General features: G+C 50.9%; 1 protein-coding gene across 2 annotated transcripts in view; it reads left to right on the forward strand.

The window, feature by feature from the left end:
- Positions 1-13067, forward strand: part of LOC138569454 (metalloproteinase inhibitor 1-like) — a 380069-nt gene that overhangs the window by 19596 nt on the left and 347406 nt on the right. For both annotated transcript variants that reach the window (XM_069647435.1, XM_069647434.1), the window contains exon 2: positions 11363-11535. In XM_069647435.1, coding sequence (XP_069503536.1) covers positions 11412-11535 — 124 coding nt within the window. In that variant the 5' untranslated portion in view covers positions 11363-11411. The remainder of the gene's footprint in view (positions 1-11362; positions 11536-13067) is intronic.

Below are 13067 nucleotides of genomic sequence, written 5' to 3' on the forward strand. Positions count from 1 at the left end.
GAGCTAGTCATATTTGTGTTGTTAAAAACCTCGAATTGAAAGATGGAGAACAAAATATATAGACTTTTTGTTTTTTCGATTAAATAAAGTCATATTGTAGGTTAGTGTAACCACAGTTTTGAACAACAAAATAATGATACGGAGGGTTGGGGTAAGGGAAGAGGCAGTAGGGAAAGTTTGTCCCCCCATACATATTTAATAACAAACATAATCTGAATGTAAAACATTAGGCATGTATTATATTATATATGTGGGAGAGGAAATAATAGTTACACTGTCTTGTTATGCCACAAACTTCAACTAGATGGCAGAGGATGACAGAGAAACAATATGGTGTTTTAAAATGAGAACGAAAATAAAATACAACGGAATTAAGAGGTTGGAGGTGAAAGAGGTATTTTTCCAGTGTTATAAATACATATAACCCATTTATCTACACTCACCAACATTATACTGACATGCCTTGACGACCAGAGAACAACACGAGTTCTTTGCGGTCACATTCAAGAACTCAAGGCCAGACACCTCAGAGTTCCATTAATGAGAAGAGAGAACTCCTGTGTTAATGCAGGTCCTGGAGACCGGGATGGGTGCAAGGCCTCCTCTAGTCGTTCCTCTGCAGTTGATGTGGTACATTCTGTACACGTCATGGACGAGTAGGTCTCAAATGCAGAGGTGGAACTAACAATTTTTCTGCATGGTGACCGGGCCCCTGTACCAGTCCCCGCTCCTTCCACACAGCACAGGGGCCTTTCTGTTGTGACGTCACTCCAGTCCATGTTGAGTCGTGTGTGCGTTTGTTCTGCCCTTCTTTCACAGCGTTAAAAGTTTAGCCTAAAATTGTCAAAGAAGAGCAGAACTGTTTAGGGTGTGCGTTTGTTATTGTGGGGATGGGGTGGCAGGACACCAGGTATGAGTTACATGTTGGCTGTGTTGGAGGCAGGAGTCAGGACACCAAGTATGGGCCGAGTTTCTGGTCTTATTGGCTAGCACTGTGGGTTCCTTCCCTAGGCGCCACACTACAGTCCGAAGCCGTGAAGGGGACTCCATTTCTTGGTGGGCTTTTCTTGTGAAAAGCACCCTAAGCTGGGGGCACTCATGAATGAGAAAGCCTCACTCCATCCCACACCCCCATCACGACCTGCACCGGGGAAGGGAAACGCCCACCTTTGGCTGGATGGAGTGAACACTGGCTTCGGCCCTGTGCAGTGCCGCCTGCACTGATGCGCGCCCTGGAGGCTGCCCCAGTGGATGCCCAGGACAGGGACCGTCCCAGGCCGGGTGAGTCAGAGGCTTGGGGCCCGGCTCAGAGAGGAATTCATGGACCGCAGCGGTGCGTATAGCAGCTGCCCGGCTCCCCTGCAGCACACGGGCTGCCATCAGGGGCCCACCTTGTTACTTGTGTGTCTCTCTATCTTTATGTTTTTCTCTATCTTTCTCGTCCTGCCCGCCTTCTTCTCCCTTCCCCTCCATCGCCCTATATCAGTCTTCATCTGTTTCTCTACCCTCCTCTCACCTGTGTTCTTCTCTCACCCCATCGCCTTTCCCCTTCACCCACGACTTCCTCTTCCATCCTATGTTCCGTCTTTCTTTCTCTTTACTCACTTTATATAATCTTTCTCACTCCCTCTCCCAGTCTTTCCTTATATTTCTTTCTCCTTCCTTCCCATCCCTTCATCTCACTTCTCCCTCGCCCCTCTTTCTCATCGCCCTTCTCTTGTGACCACACTTGACTCCGCCCACCCAAAGCTCTGCCTCCATGACCCGCCCACCTAGGGTCTGTGCCAGATGCACCCCAAGGGGCCCTTTGCCTTAAATCTGCCACTGCTCAAATGCCTGACGAGGTTGGAGGGAACTGTGTTTCTGTGATGACAATGGAGTTAAGTGTGGGAAAGGGTGGGAGGTCTGCCGAGCAGAGGACTTAAGGCTGTGTGCTGATGAGCAGGACTACTTGGTGGTTTTGGAGGTAGTGAGCGGAACATGTATGATGTTGAGAGGGTTTGGGAGTTAGGTGCTCGGTGTATAAGAGTTGTTTGCATATTTGAGGGAGGGTTTGGGGTGAGTGTTAATTTATATGCTGTGTTACCTGGTCAAGTAGTAACAGGAGTCCTGGCGCTTGGTTCACAACTGGCCCTGACAAGACCAAAGAAAAGTTGCCCTTCCATCCATTAACCTTTATCTACATGTGTCCGGGCAAGGCTGCCATCTGATGATCAGAAGATAGGTGGATGGGTGGAGCAGTGTCCAGTTTGAGTATAGGCCTTGTAACCCCGTGGGAGGGGGAGGTCTTGTGATCGGTGGATGGAAGTGAATGTCGGGTCTGGAGAGGCTCTGCGACAGGGAAGGAGCAGTGAATGTTTCCTGGTTCTGTGACTGAGGGCCGTGCTGATGCTGCCAGTGGCCATAGCCATTAAAAAGTCGTCTTGGGCAGGCATTGAATCGGGTGCAGGTTTTGCACGCGTCAAAGGTTCTGCTGTATTCTGTCAGGTCATTTGATCCCCAGAGTTATGAATCATGTGATGCCAATGATGATTGGGAACTGGGTTTGAAAGTGGAGCGAAGGCTGAGTGGAGATTGGCCCATGTTACCCAGCAGAACAGTGACGTCACGTGATTTTGCACAGACAAGTGGATGCTGGGTCTAGATAGTAGTTTCTTGCCCAGTGAAGGAGGAGTTAAGAGACAAAATCAAAGTTATAATGAGACCTACATCTAAAATAACTAGAGAAAAGCTGGTGGAACATGTTAGTGGCCTCAGAAATGTAGGTCATAAAAATAGCCGCTGACATTGTGGAGGGAGAACTAGTTGGAACCCTAGATGCCTTAGAATACATGGTTTGATCAAGATCTAGCTGTGAAGAAAAGAGAATTATGAAATTGTAAGAACATTTGGCCCAAGACCCATTAATGAAACAGACAGATTGACTTACAAAAGCAGGAATACTGCATTCCACAAACTGATCAAAAGAAATAAGAACGCGCTCTTCCAAAAACACATCCTATCTGCTGGTAGTGTGCCAACAGAAGTCTTTAGGACCTACTCGGAGCTGAGTAACCCTCAACAGACCAGCACCCAACATCAGCCACTTGCTGATCTGACTGACAAGCTGGCATCACCTTTTAGGGAATGATGACTATGACACAGGATACCCTTAAGCAATAACACAGGCCGAAATCTGCTCCTTCCCCGATCATCTAGACCATGGCTCAGTTTCTGCTCAGTTACATCAATTGCTTTGATAAAGAGACTCAGGGCCTCTCCTGTACAATGCTAGCCTTACCCAACTACCCGACTAAACGAGTATACCTCTATTTTAGCACATCTTTAAATTATTTAGGTTATACTTCTCTGTGCATTGGGATAGTTCGCAAAACACTCAAATCCAGAACCATCATACAAATGGTGAGTAAGTTGAACTGTGATTTTACTAAAACTACTTATTGTCAAATCTCTAATATCCCCTTTTTAGGCAGAATAATCGAAAGATTTGCTACTAATCAACTTATAGACTTTAATACAAAATAGTGAATCTCCGCCAAAGTCACCCTTCAGACTTCCACTCCCGCAAGAGAAATGTGACCCTGCTTGCTATTTGCCAAAGACCAATTGCTGGAGGCAACAGAGCACAATAGTTTTGCTGCACTCATTTTGACAGATTTGCCAGCTGCCTACAATACTGTCAATCATGCCCTGTTTTATAGAGACTCTGAACTGGCATGGAGCTTCAGGGCAATGCATTTAATTGTATAGAGGAGTAACTTCGGGACCGATGGAACCACGTAAAAGTAGGGGGATTTCCATCATCTCCATGCCCTTTATTGCATGCGTCCCAAGGATTCTATAATCTCTGCCTGGCTATTTAAAGCCCCCATGAAACCTTTTGCTAATTTCATAGAATATTTCTCAACAAATTTCCAAATGTAGGCTGACGAATTCCAGAGCACACTAGACTTAGCTACTCAGGAATTGGATAATAGCCCTGTCACAGCCTTCCTGCAACACATCCAGGATTGTTCAGAGGCAGCCATCTCTGCCTGAATGCAGAGAAAATGCAGATGATCTGCTTTGGATTCCCTGCTCTAAGCTCCCTTACATTATCTTGGACTACATTGTTGGGTCATTCGACCTCCGCTGCCAATAAAGATGTGGTCCCGGGTATTTTCTTTGACAGTCAGCTTTCACTTGTCCCGCAAACTAATCGGGTGGTACAAAAAGACACTTTCAACTACATGTGATAGGGAAAATCGGTTCTTAGCTACAGATGCCTCTGAAAATGGAGATTGCTCCAACTCTGGTTGTTTCCCCTCTGTAGTGCTGTAACTCAATGCACAAGGGCCTCAGGGAAGTCCCGATTCACCAGTGACAGCTTCTCATCAGTGACATTTGCATTGAACCATGGGATGCTTTCACTCCTATGCTGAAAGATTAACAGGCCGATTCATGGAATCAACGTGCGCCGAAAAAACGGCGCACGCGTGCGAAAACATGCGATTCGCAGAGAAACAGCGAAAATCGCAGTGCAAGTGTGATTATCGCACAGAAAACATCGAACATCAATTCATGGAAGCCCGTGCACGCGCGAAATATGGGATGTGCGCTGAGAAAGTGGCACACGCTGGCGCACAGGTCATCGAACGCCGTGCGATAAGGCCACAGCGAATTCGCACATAGCGCGGCGCACATAACAAAAGTAGGCGTAACACGGGGCGTCACACGCAGAATGGGGAACAACTCGTGAAAATGTGGGCGTCACGGGGGAAGTACAGGAGGCAAGTGCGCAGAACGCCCACACGCTCGCCTACAACACGTATTCATGGAATCGAATAGGGAAAAACAGCGCACGGCCAAAGACGCGCACAGGCCCATACATGTCCGCCACACGAAAGCAGGCGGTAGCGTCCCTGCGCAGGAAAAAAATGTGCGCCAAAGTCATACACGCGCGAGAAGGCCCACACGCGATAGGGCCTGGGGGAGCGTGTGCGTGTATTACAGGGGTGCGCGTGAAGTTCCACACGCGATTGGCCTGGGCGCGTGTATTTCAGGGGTGCGCGAGAAGTAACTCACACACGATTGGCCTGTGCGCGTGTATTTCAGGGGTGCGCGCAAAGTTTTACACGCGATCTGGCCTGGGGGAGCATGTGCGTGTATTACAGGGGTGCGCGTGAAGTTCCACACGCGATTGGCCTGGGCGCGTGTATTTCAGGGGTGCGCGAGAAGTTACTCACACGCGATTGGCCTGTGCGCGTGTATTTCAGGGGTGCGCGCGAAGTCTTACACGCGATCTGGCCTGGGGGAGCGTGTGCGTGTATTACAGGGGTGCGCGTGAAGTTCCACACGCGATTGGCCTGTGCGCGTGTATTTCAGGGGTGCGCGAGAAGTTACTCACATGCGATTGGCCTGTGCGCATGTATTGCAGGGGCTCGCGGGTGGTTTCACACGCAATCGGGTCTGGGGGAGCGTGTGCGTGTATTTCAGGGGTGCGCGAGAAGTTCCACACGCAATTGGCCTGGGTGCGTGTATTGCAGGGGCTCGCGGGTGGTTTCACACGCGATCGGGCCTGGGGGAGCGTGTGCGTGTATTTCAGGGGCTCGCGGGTGTTTTCACACGCGATCGGGCCTGGGGGAGCGTGTGCGTGTATTTCAGGGGTGCGCGAGAAGGTCCACACGCGATTGGCCTGGGCGCGTGTATTGCAGGGGCTCGCGGGTGGATTCACACGCGATCAGGCCTGGGGGAGCGTGTGCGTGTATTTCAGGGGCTCGCGGGTGTTTTCACATGCGATCGGGCCTGGGGAGCGGGGTACGTGTATTCCAGGGGCTCGCGGGTGTTTTCACACGCGATCGGGCCTGGGGGAGCAGGGTACCACGCACCGTCTGCCTTGCGTGTAGAAGAACGCGTAGCCAACACCCACCCGCTGTGAAGTAATAGCGTGTGAACCCCAATGCCTGCAAGACACACGCACTGCACCCCACGAAAAGCAATGCCCGTGCGCGATACGTACGCGCTAAGGGCCTTTGGTCCAATGGAATCACGTATGCGTGCTGACGCGCTTACGCGCTAAGGGCCTTTCCTCGATTCACACGCTGATGTGCAGAATTTTCACGTGCCAAATCACTCCGTATCAAGCTGGCCACGCGTAAGCACACGGAAGACCACGCTCCTGCCCAGAAGGCCGAACTACTGCCCCCCAGTCCCCTGAGCACGCTCCCATCTGCCATCTGCTGCTGCCTGACTGCCTGCTGCCCACGTGCCCTGTCATTTGCTGCCTGCACATCAGCCAGGGGTGCTGTTGCTGTGACCACCCCTGCTGGAACCGAAGACTCCCGACTGGGATTCCATCGCTCCACAGCCCAGCCCCAGGACCCAGTTGCCCACCCACTCCTGCCTCTGGGGTTGTCATGTCGGGGCAAACACCATCTGAGACCACTGACAACCCCCGGCCAGAGAGGCAGAGGGGCACCAGCTTCAGTGCCACCGAAGTTGGTGTCCTGGTGGAGCAAGTCCTGGGGCAGTATGATGCCCTCTTCGGAAGTCCCCGCGCCGACAAGGAAGGACGGACTCGGATCTGGACTGACATCGTGACTGCCATCAACGCGGAGGGGGTGGCAGTCCGTGACTTACAACATGTCAAGAAGCGCTGGGAGGACTTCAGGTCCAGGACCCTGAACAAGGCCCGGCGCCTCTTGAAGGCAGCGGATGCCAAGGGGCGCCGGGGCCACCTGTCGGAAGAACAGATGAGGGTCCTGGAACGCATATCCCCAGCGCTCCACGTCCAGGTCCTTGAGAGGCAGACCCGTCTGGAGTCGAGCGGTAAGTGTACATGCATCCTGATTGTGAGCAGTGCGTGTGGTGATTTTTCAGTAGTGTGCAGGTTGCAAATCTGTTTGTATGGGGTCGTGTATGGGTGGGGGTGTACAGGGCCGTGGGGCTAACACATGCAAGGGCTGGAATGTGTGAGACATGGATGGTGCTTGTGTGTAGGCTTGCATGCCAAATGCAGTTGTGTGGGCACACATGTTTGGATGAATGTGTATGTAAGTAGACATGTCCGTGATGTCACGCATGTATGTTGTTTTCGGCTGCATGTATCAGCACTGTGTACATGTGCATGTGTGTGTATTTGACAAGGGTGCAACAGTGATGCAACATGGATGCATGTGACAGCGGTATGTGGAAGCCTGATTGGCAGATGTGACATGGATGCCCGTCTGAACACTGCGACACTTGGCAGGGGTGTACACATGCATGCAAGTGTGGTGGTGTGTGTACATGTGTGGTGCACTTCCTGTGTTGCATGTGATGTCTGGCTCACCTTTGCCTGCTCATGCTGTTGTATGTGTATGGATGGTGCTGGCAGTTGCGATATGGCTGTGGTATGGCTCATGTGTGCGAGTTGAAATGACATGTGTGTTGGGGATTCTGATGACATGTCTGAGGTTTGCCAATGCCACTCATGTACAACTGTCATGTGTGTATGTGTCCATTGTACAGTGCCCTGATGCCTGTGTTTTGTTTCTCCCTGTCTGCAGCGTCAACTGATGAAGAGGGCGGAGAAGGTGCTGTGGAGCACAGCGGTGGGGATCCCACCGCCAGCCGGAGACGCAAGGCCCGGCTCCCCTCCCATGTTGCCATCTCGTCGAGGAGTGAGGAGTCCGGTGCCGCGTCCCAGGCCGCAGCTGCCGGGGGGAGGTCCAAGAGGCGGAGGTTGGAGTTGGACTCCTCGGCAGCAGAAGGGGCAGCTGGGACCCCACAGGGCCCAACAGGGGAAGATGCCACGGAGTCATCCAGGTTGGTGGGGGGTTTGGTGGAGGAGGAGGCCGTGCAAGCACCAGAGACGGGGTCTGGAGGTGGGGATCCCACTGGTGCTAGTGGTGCAGTGCAGGACCAGGGACAGGAGGCAGCACAGGCCGCCACGGAGGTGCCTGTGTGCAATCCTGTCCCTGATCCTGTCCCTGCATCATCTTGCACCAGCAGGGATGCCTACGTCCAGACCCATTTTCAGGCAGGGGATGAGCTCACGTCAACTGGCCTTCCTCTGCCTGCGGACGTGGCTATCCGGTTCCGGGTTGAGCCTGTCCTGACTGGTGTGGTGTTGCGTCAACGGGCCATGCGAGGTGACCTGCAGTCTTTTCATGAGGAGACTGCACGTCATCTCGAATGGCTCGTTGACCACGTCAGCCTGCTGGGACAGGTCACCCAGGCCGGATTCCTCCGTCTGATGGGGCTTGCTATGACCCCCTCCTCAACTGGACCCCCTACACGCCAGTCATCCTCCATGCCATCTTCCCACCCATCAGTCACCTGGGTGCCCTGTGGAGCTGCCTCTGACAGTGCGGCCAGGCTGGTGGAGGAGGCATCCCTGCCACAGTCGGGAGTCGGACGTCCAGCAGGGGTGGCCACATCTACGACTGCACCCCAGCCGGCGGAGGATGTTCAGGCAGCAGGAGGCAGTGCACGGGCAGAGGCACAGCAGCAGCAGCAACGTGGTGGGAGCCATGAAGGCTCGGGGCCTTCAACATCGGAGGGGCAGGCATCGGCCGGAGGGCAGGAGGACCCAGGACAGAGAGTGTCTTCCGTGTGGCAGCGGTTGGGCCACACCATAGATGCGGAGCGGCAGCGGGCGGAAGAGGCACGGCTCACAGTGGTCAGGGCGGAGAACTCCATGCGGAGGGCCCTGAGGTGGGCCGAGTGCCTCGAGGCAATCCGCAGGGGTTTGGAGGTGGACACGTCGACAGCCCTGCGGACCCTCGGGGCCATGGAGGAAGACCGCCTCCGGGACATTGAGCAGGAGTTCGATGATGCCCTGGCCCGGGACATCCACAAGTGAGCCGTGAAACTAGCCTGATGCCCTTGTACATAGTTATGTAGGTAGTGTTAGGTTTCCTTTTTTTTTGGATTTATTTTGGACCTTTTGGACATTGGCCACATTTTTGTATATAGTTTATTTTATTAGTTAGTGTAGTTAAATAGGTTTCATTTATTTTGTTGGGATAATGGACCCTGGCTTGTTCGTCTGTACATAGTTCACTGTTGGATTTTATTTTTCTTTCACAATTTACCCATGGAGCAATGGCTTTCAATTATTATTTCCAATTGGATTTTCTTTTGTGGACAGTGACTTTGGACACCATTACTTTGGATTATGATTTTTGGTTTTGCTTTCTTTCACGGACATGCTTCTTTTCATTTTTGTACATTCCCATTTCTGTTTCTTTATTTTTGAATCTATTTATGTTTCCTTTAATACATATTTTTTTATCGAACTTCAATGTGTAGTATCATCTCATTTGTTTCATGCATATCATGATATGGGTTTTGAGATTCACTGACACCCATTGGGTGTATGTGAGGGACATGTGTTTGTTTCGAAACTTGCAATTGGTGTTCTGTCATGTAATTGCCATTTCTGAGTGGGTGGATGCAATACTCGGGTGGGTATTTTGCATTTGGAGGCTGACCATAGTGTGGAACTTCTCGCGCACCCCTGAAATACACGCACACGCTCCCCCAGGCCCGATCGCGTGTGAAACCACCCGCGAGCCCCTGTAATACACGCGCCCAGGCCAATCGCGTGTGGTACTTCTCGCGCACCCCTGAAATACACACACCCAGGCCATTCGCGTGTGGAACTTCCCGCGCACCCCTGAAATACACGCGCCCAGGCCAATCGCGTGTGGAACTTCTCGCGCACCCCTGAAATACACGCACCCAGGCTATTCGCGTGTGGAACTTCCCGCGCACCCCTGAAATACACGCGCCCAGGCCAATCGCGCGTGAAACTTCTCGCGCACCCCTGAAATACACGCACGCAGCCCAATCGCGTGTGGAACTTCCCGCGCACCCCTGTAATACACGCACCCAGCCCAATCGCGTGTGGAACTTCCCGCGCACCCCTGAAATACACGCACCCAGGCCAATCGCGTGTGGAACTTCCCGCGCACCCCTGAAATACACGCGCCCAGGGCAATCGCGTGTGGAACTTCCCGCGCACCCCTGAAATACACGCACCCAGGCCATTCGCGTGTAGTACTTCCCGCGCACCCCTGAAATACACGCACGCAGCCCAATCGCGTGTGGAACTTCCCGCGCACCCCTGAAATACACGCGCCCAGGGCAATCGCGTGTGGAACTTCCCGCACACCCCTGAAATACACGCACCCAGGCCATTCGCGTGTAGAACTTCTCGTGCACCCCTGGAATACACGCATCCAGGCCATTCGCGTGTAGGACTTCTCGCGCACCCCTGAAATACACGCACACGCTCCCCCTGGCCCGATCGCGTGTGAATCTTCTCACGCACGCGTGTTCCCGACACCCGTAATACGCGTTCCCCGCTTTTGCCAGTCCGGTAAACTGGTACAGTGTTGGCGCAGCCCTTTGCGATGGTTTTGCTATCTTGATGGCTTTTCCTTGCGCGAGGGCGTTCTTGGGGGCGTAACTGGCGCTGCTGCAGGGTCGCTGTGCCACTCTGCGCCACGTCTGCTTTTGGAGGCGAGAATCCATGAATACGCTGTGCGCGGGAATTGGTTTTATCGCACGCGGCTGGCGCAGACATTTGCACGGGCACGCTGTGCGCCAGCCGCGTGCGACACTTTTGAGAGGAATTACATGAATCGGCCTATTAAATGGCTTCCCATTGACCAAAGAATCTCTCCTGAAACCCCATGCGCTGCTTCTAAAGTGCTTGAGTATTTGGGACTGGCATATCTGCATACGCAGGCATCAGCCAAGAACAATTTTAAGGTTACCAATGCCAATCAGTTATATATCCCTCCTGTCAGGTCCGGAGGAATTGATATGGGGGAAACACATTGGCAGTGGTAAGGTTCTGGAACTGTAATGTATAAAGGTTTTGGAGACTAACAAATGTTTGATGCTTATGCAAGCCTGGAGGGTTAGGTCCGCACTTTGCTATACTTTAGCTGCTTTCCTCAATATGTGTCCTCCAAGTAGCCCTGCTTAACTTTATGGGTGGTACCTCTGTGCCTAATGATGTGTAGGTGATGCTTTTCCTTTTACATTGTTAATGATGTTCTTCCATCTCCCGCATGTGTAATTGGCAACCCTGCTTGCTGTCTTCCACTGTGATTTGATTTCCATTTGTGTGTTCTCCATTTCCTCATCCCAGTTCCTCTCTTACCCGCACTTCGAAGCAGACTGCGCCGCACTGTGTTGCATTACCAAACCCCAAATAAAATTCAAATGAATAAAATAATGAATAGCCCCAAAATATTGGTGTGAGTTTATGGTCTGTGACATTTTCATAGTGAAATGCTCTGCAACTGCTATTCCTCATTAGAAAACCCACTGGCTAGCCTTCTTCAGGAGCCAGACACCTATTGATACTTGTTCTTGCATTCTTTAGACTCAGAGACAGCCTTTGCTCCTTGCTGATCCCCACCATCAAGAAGACCATGAAGAGCATGATGTGGATGTCGCTGGCGGTGGCTTCCTTGTTCCTGTTGACATGTTCCTCGGTGGAGTCCTGCATCTGCATGGGCATGCACCTGCAGAGGGACGTCTGCACATCCGACATTGGTGAGGCCTATTCTGAGCCCAGTTGCCGACACATGCATTATTCTATTGTAACTTATAGCCCCTGGGATTGATAGCAGTAATAGCATGTGCAGAAAGGAGAGATTGTGTGATGCTTACAATCCTCATTTAAACACTCCAAAACTAAATGTTTGTAAGGGACATTCTACCTGTTACTGGGATTGGATTAGTATGTTAATGTATATTAGTAATTAGGTTCAGTGCAATTCAGTCAATTGAAATATCATCGTGAAATATGCAATTCTAAGCATGTGCTTTGCATTTCTGAACTCTGTGCATTTTCCATCATGCGCGCGCCTTATGCATTGGCAATCATATGCCTTGCATATTTCTGCATTTCTGTGTTTATGTCTTTCTGTATTTCTGTATAAAACCCACACTGCAGCCACATGTGCATGCTAAGCCAATAAGCCCCTGCTATTCAGAGCCCACAGCTATTCCTACACAAGGGAAGGTCATCTACCTGTACCTTGCATGGCCTCGAGCTACTGTTTACAGTCATTCCATCGGCCACAATTTGTTTGTGATCTTTTAGTTTGAGTCTTGTAAGTCGGCTTTTTTTTTCTTTTTTTATATGTGTGTGTGGGAGGTTGTATGGGGATCGGTGGGGTAGGGGTTGTGGTAGGGTGTTATGGGGAACCTCCATTAAAAAAATAAATAATAGAAGAGTCCAACTTCTAGACCACAAACTAGCTGTGGCAGATGTAATCACAAAGAACCCTAAATCTACTTATTGCTATATATTATTATTTTCTCCCAAAATGTCAGCTTAGTGGGCATCAGTGCTGACTGGTAGGGGAAGGGGCAAAGCACCCTTGCCCTACGCCACAAATATGGTACCCAGGATGTGGGCAAATATAGTATAGCATAAATGATTAGCTGCCACCATTCCTATTGATGGTCCATAAGCACGAATATACAAAGTAGAATGAATACATTGTTTCATACATAGGGGGCAGTTTTGAAACCAGTATGGAGAGGACTGCATGCATTTGCATCTCGGTGGACGCAGCTCCCACTGAGCAATGTTCAGTGTTTGCACTTTGAAGGAGGTCATTAAAAAAACGCCCAGGTTGGAAAAGGAATCTGTAATCAAAGTGTAATGCCTGTGTGCCTTTGTGGCCCTACTTCTAAGGGGAAGTAGGACCACGAAGCAGAGTTTCCGTTTCTCCTATGTGTTGGATAAGAACCGCTGCGTTCTATGCCTGCATGAGAATCTATTAGTAAATGGCACGTGCAATGCAGAATTTGCAGGTAGTTCACTTCTTTTTTACAAGATGGAGCATAAAAGTAAAGAGCAGTGGCGATTGTGCCTACTTTTACTCTTTACTTTTGCACAGCGTCTTGTAAAAGTTGAAAATTGCACTCAGGGGACCCAACAGCACATACATCCTAATGCTGGCTGACCCCTGCATGCAGTTTGTATTTAATTTAAATTGACTGCCTAAATGAAACCAATGCATGGAAATTTAGGTGGACCCGGGTTTCCGTGCATTTTTGCACTCTGTAGTGTA

This window comes from Ambystoma mexicanum, chromosome 2q, assembly GCF_040938575.1.
Source record: "Ambystoma mexicanum isolate Mex_15411 chromosome 2q, UKY_AmexF1_1, whole genome shotgun sequence".
NCBI classification, from domain to species: Eukaryota; Metazoa; Chordata; class Amphibia; order Caudata; family Ambystomatidae; genus Ambystoma; species Ambystoma mexicanum.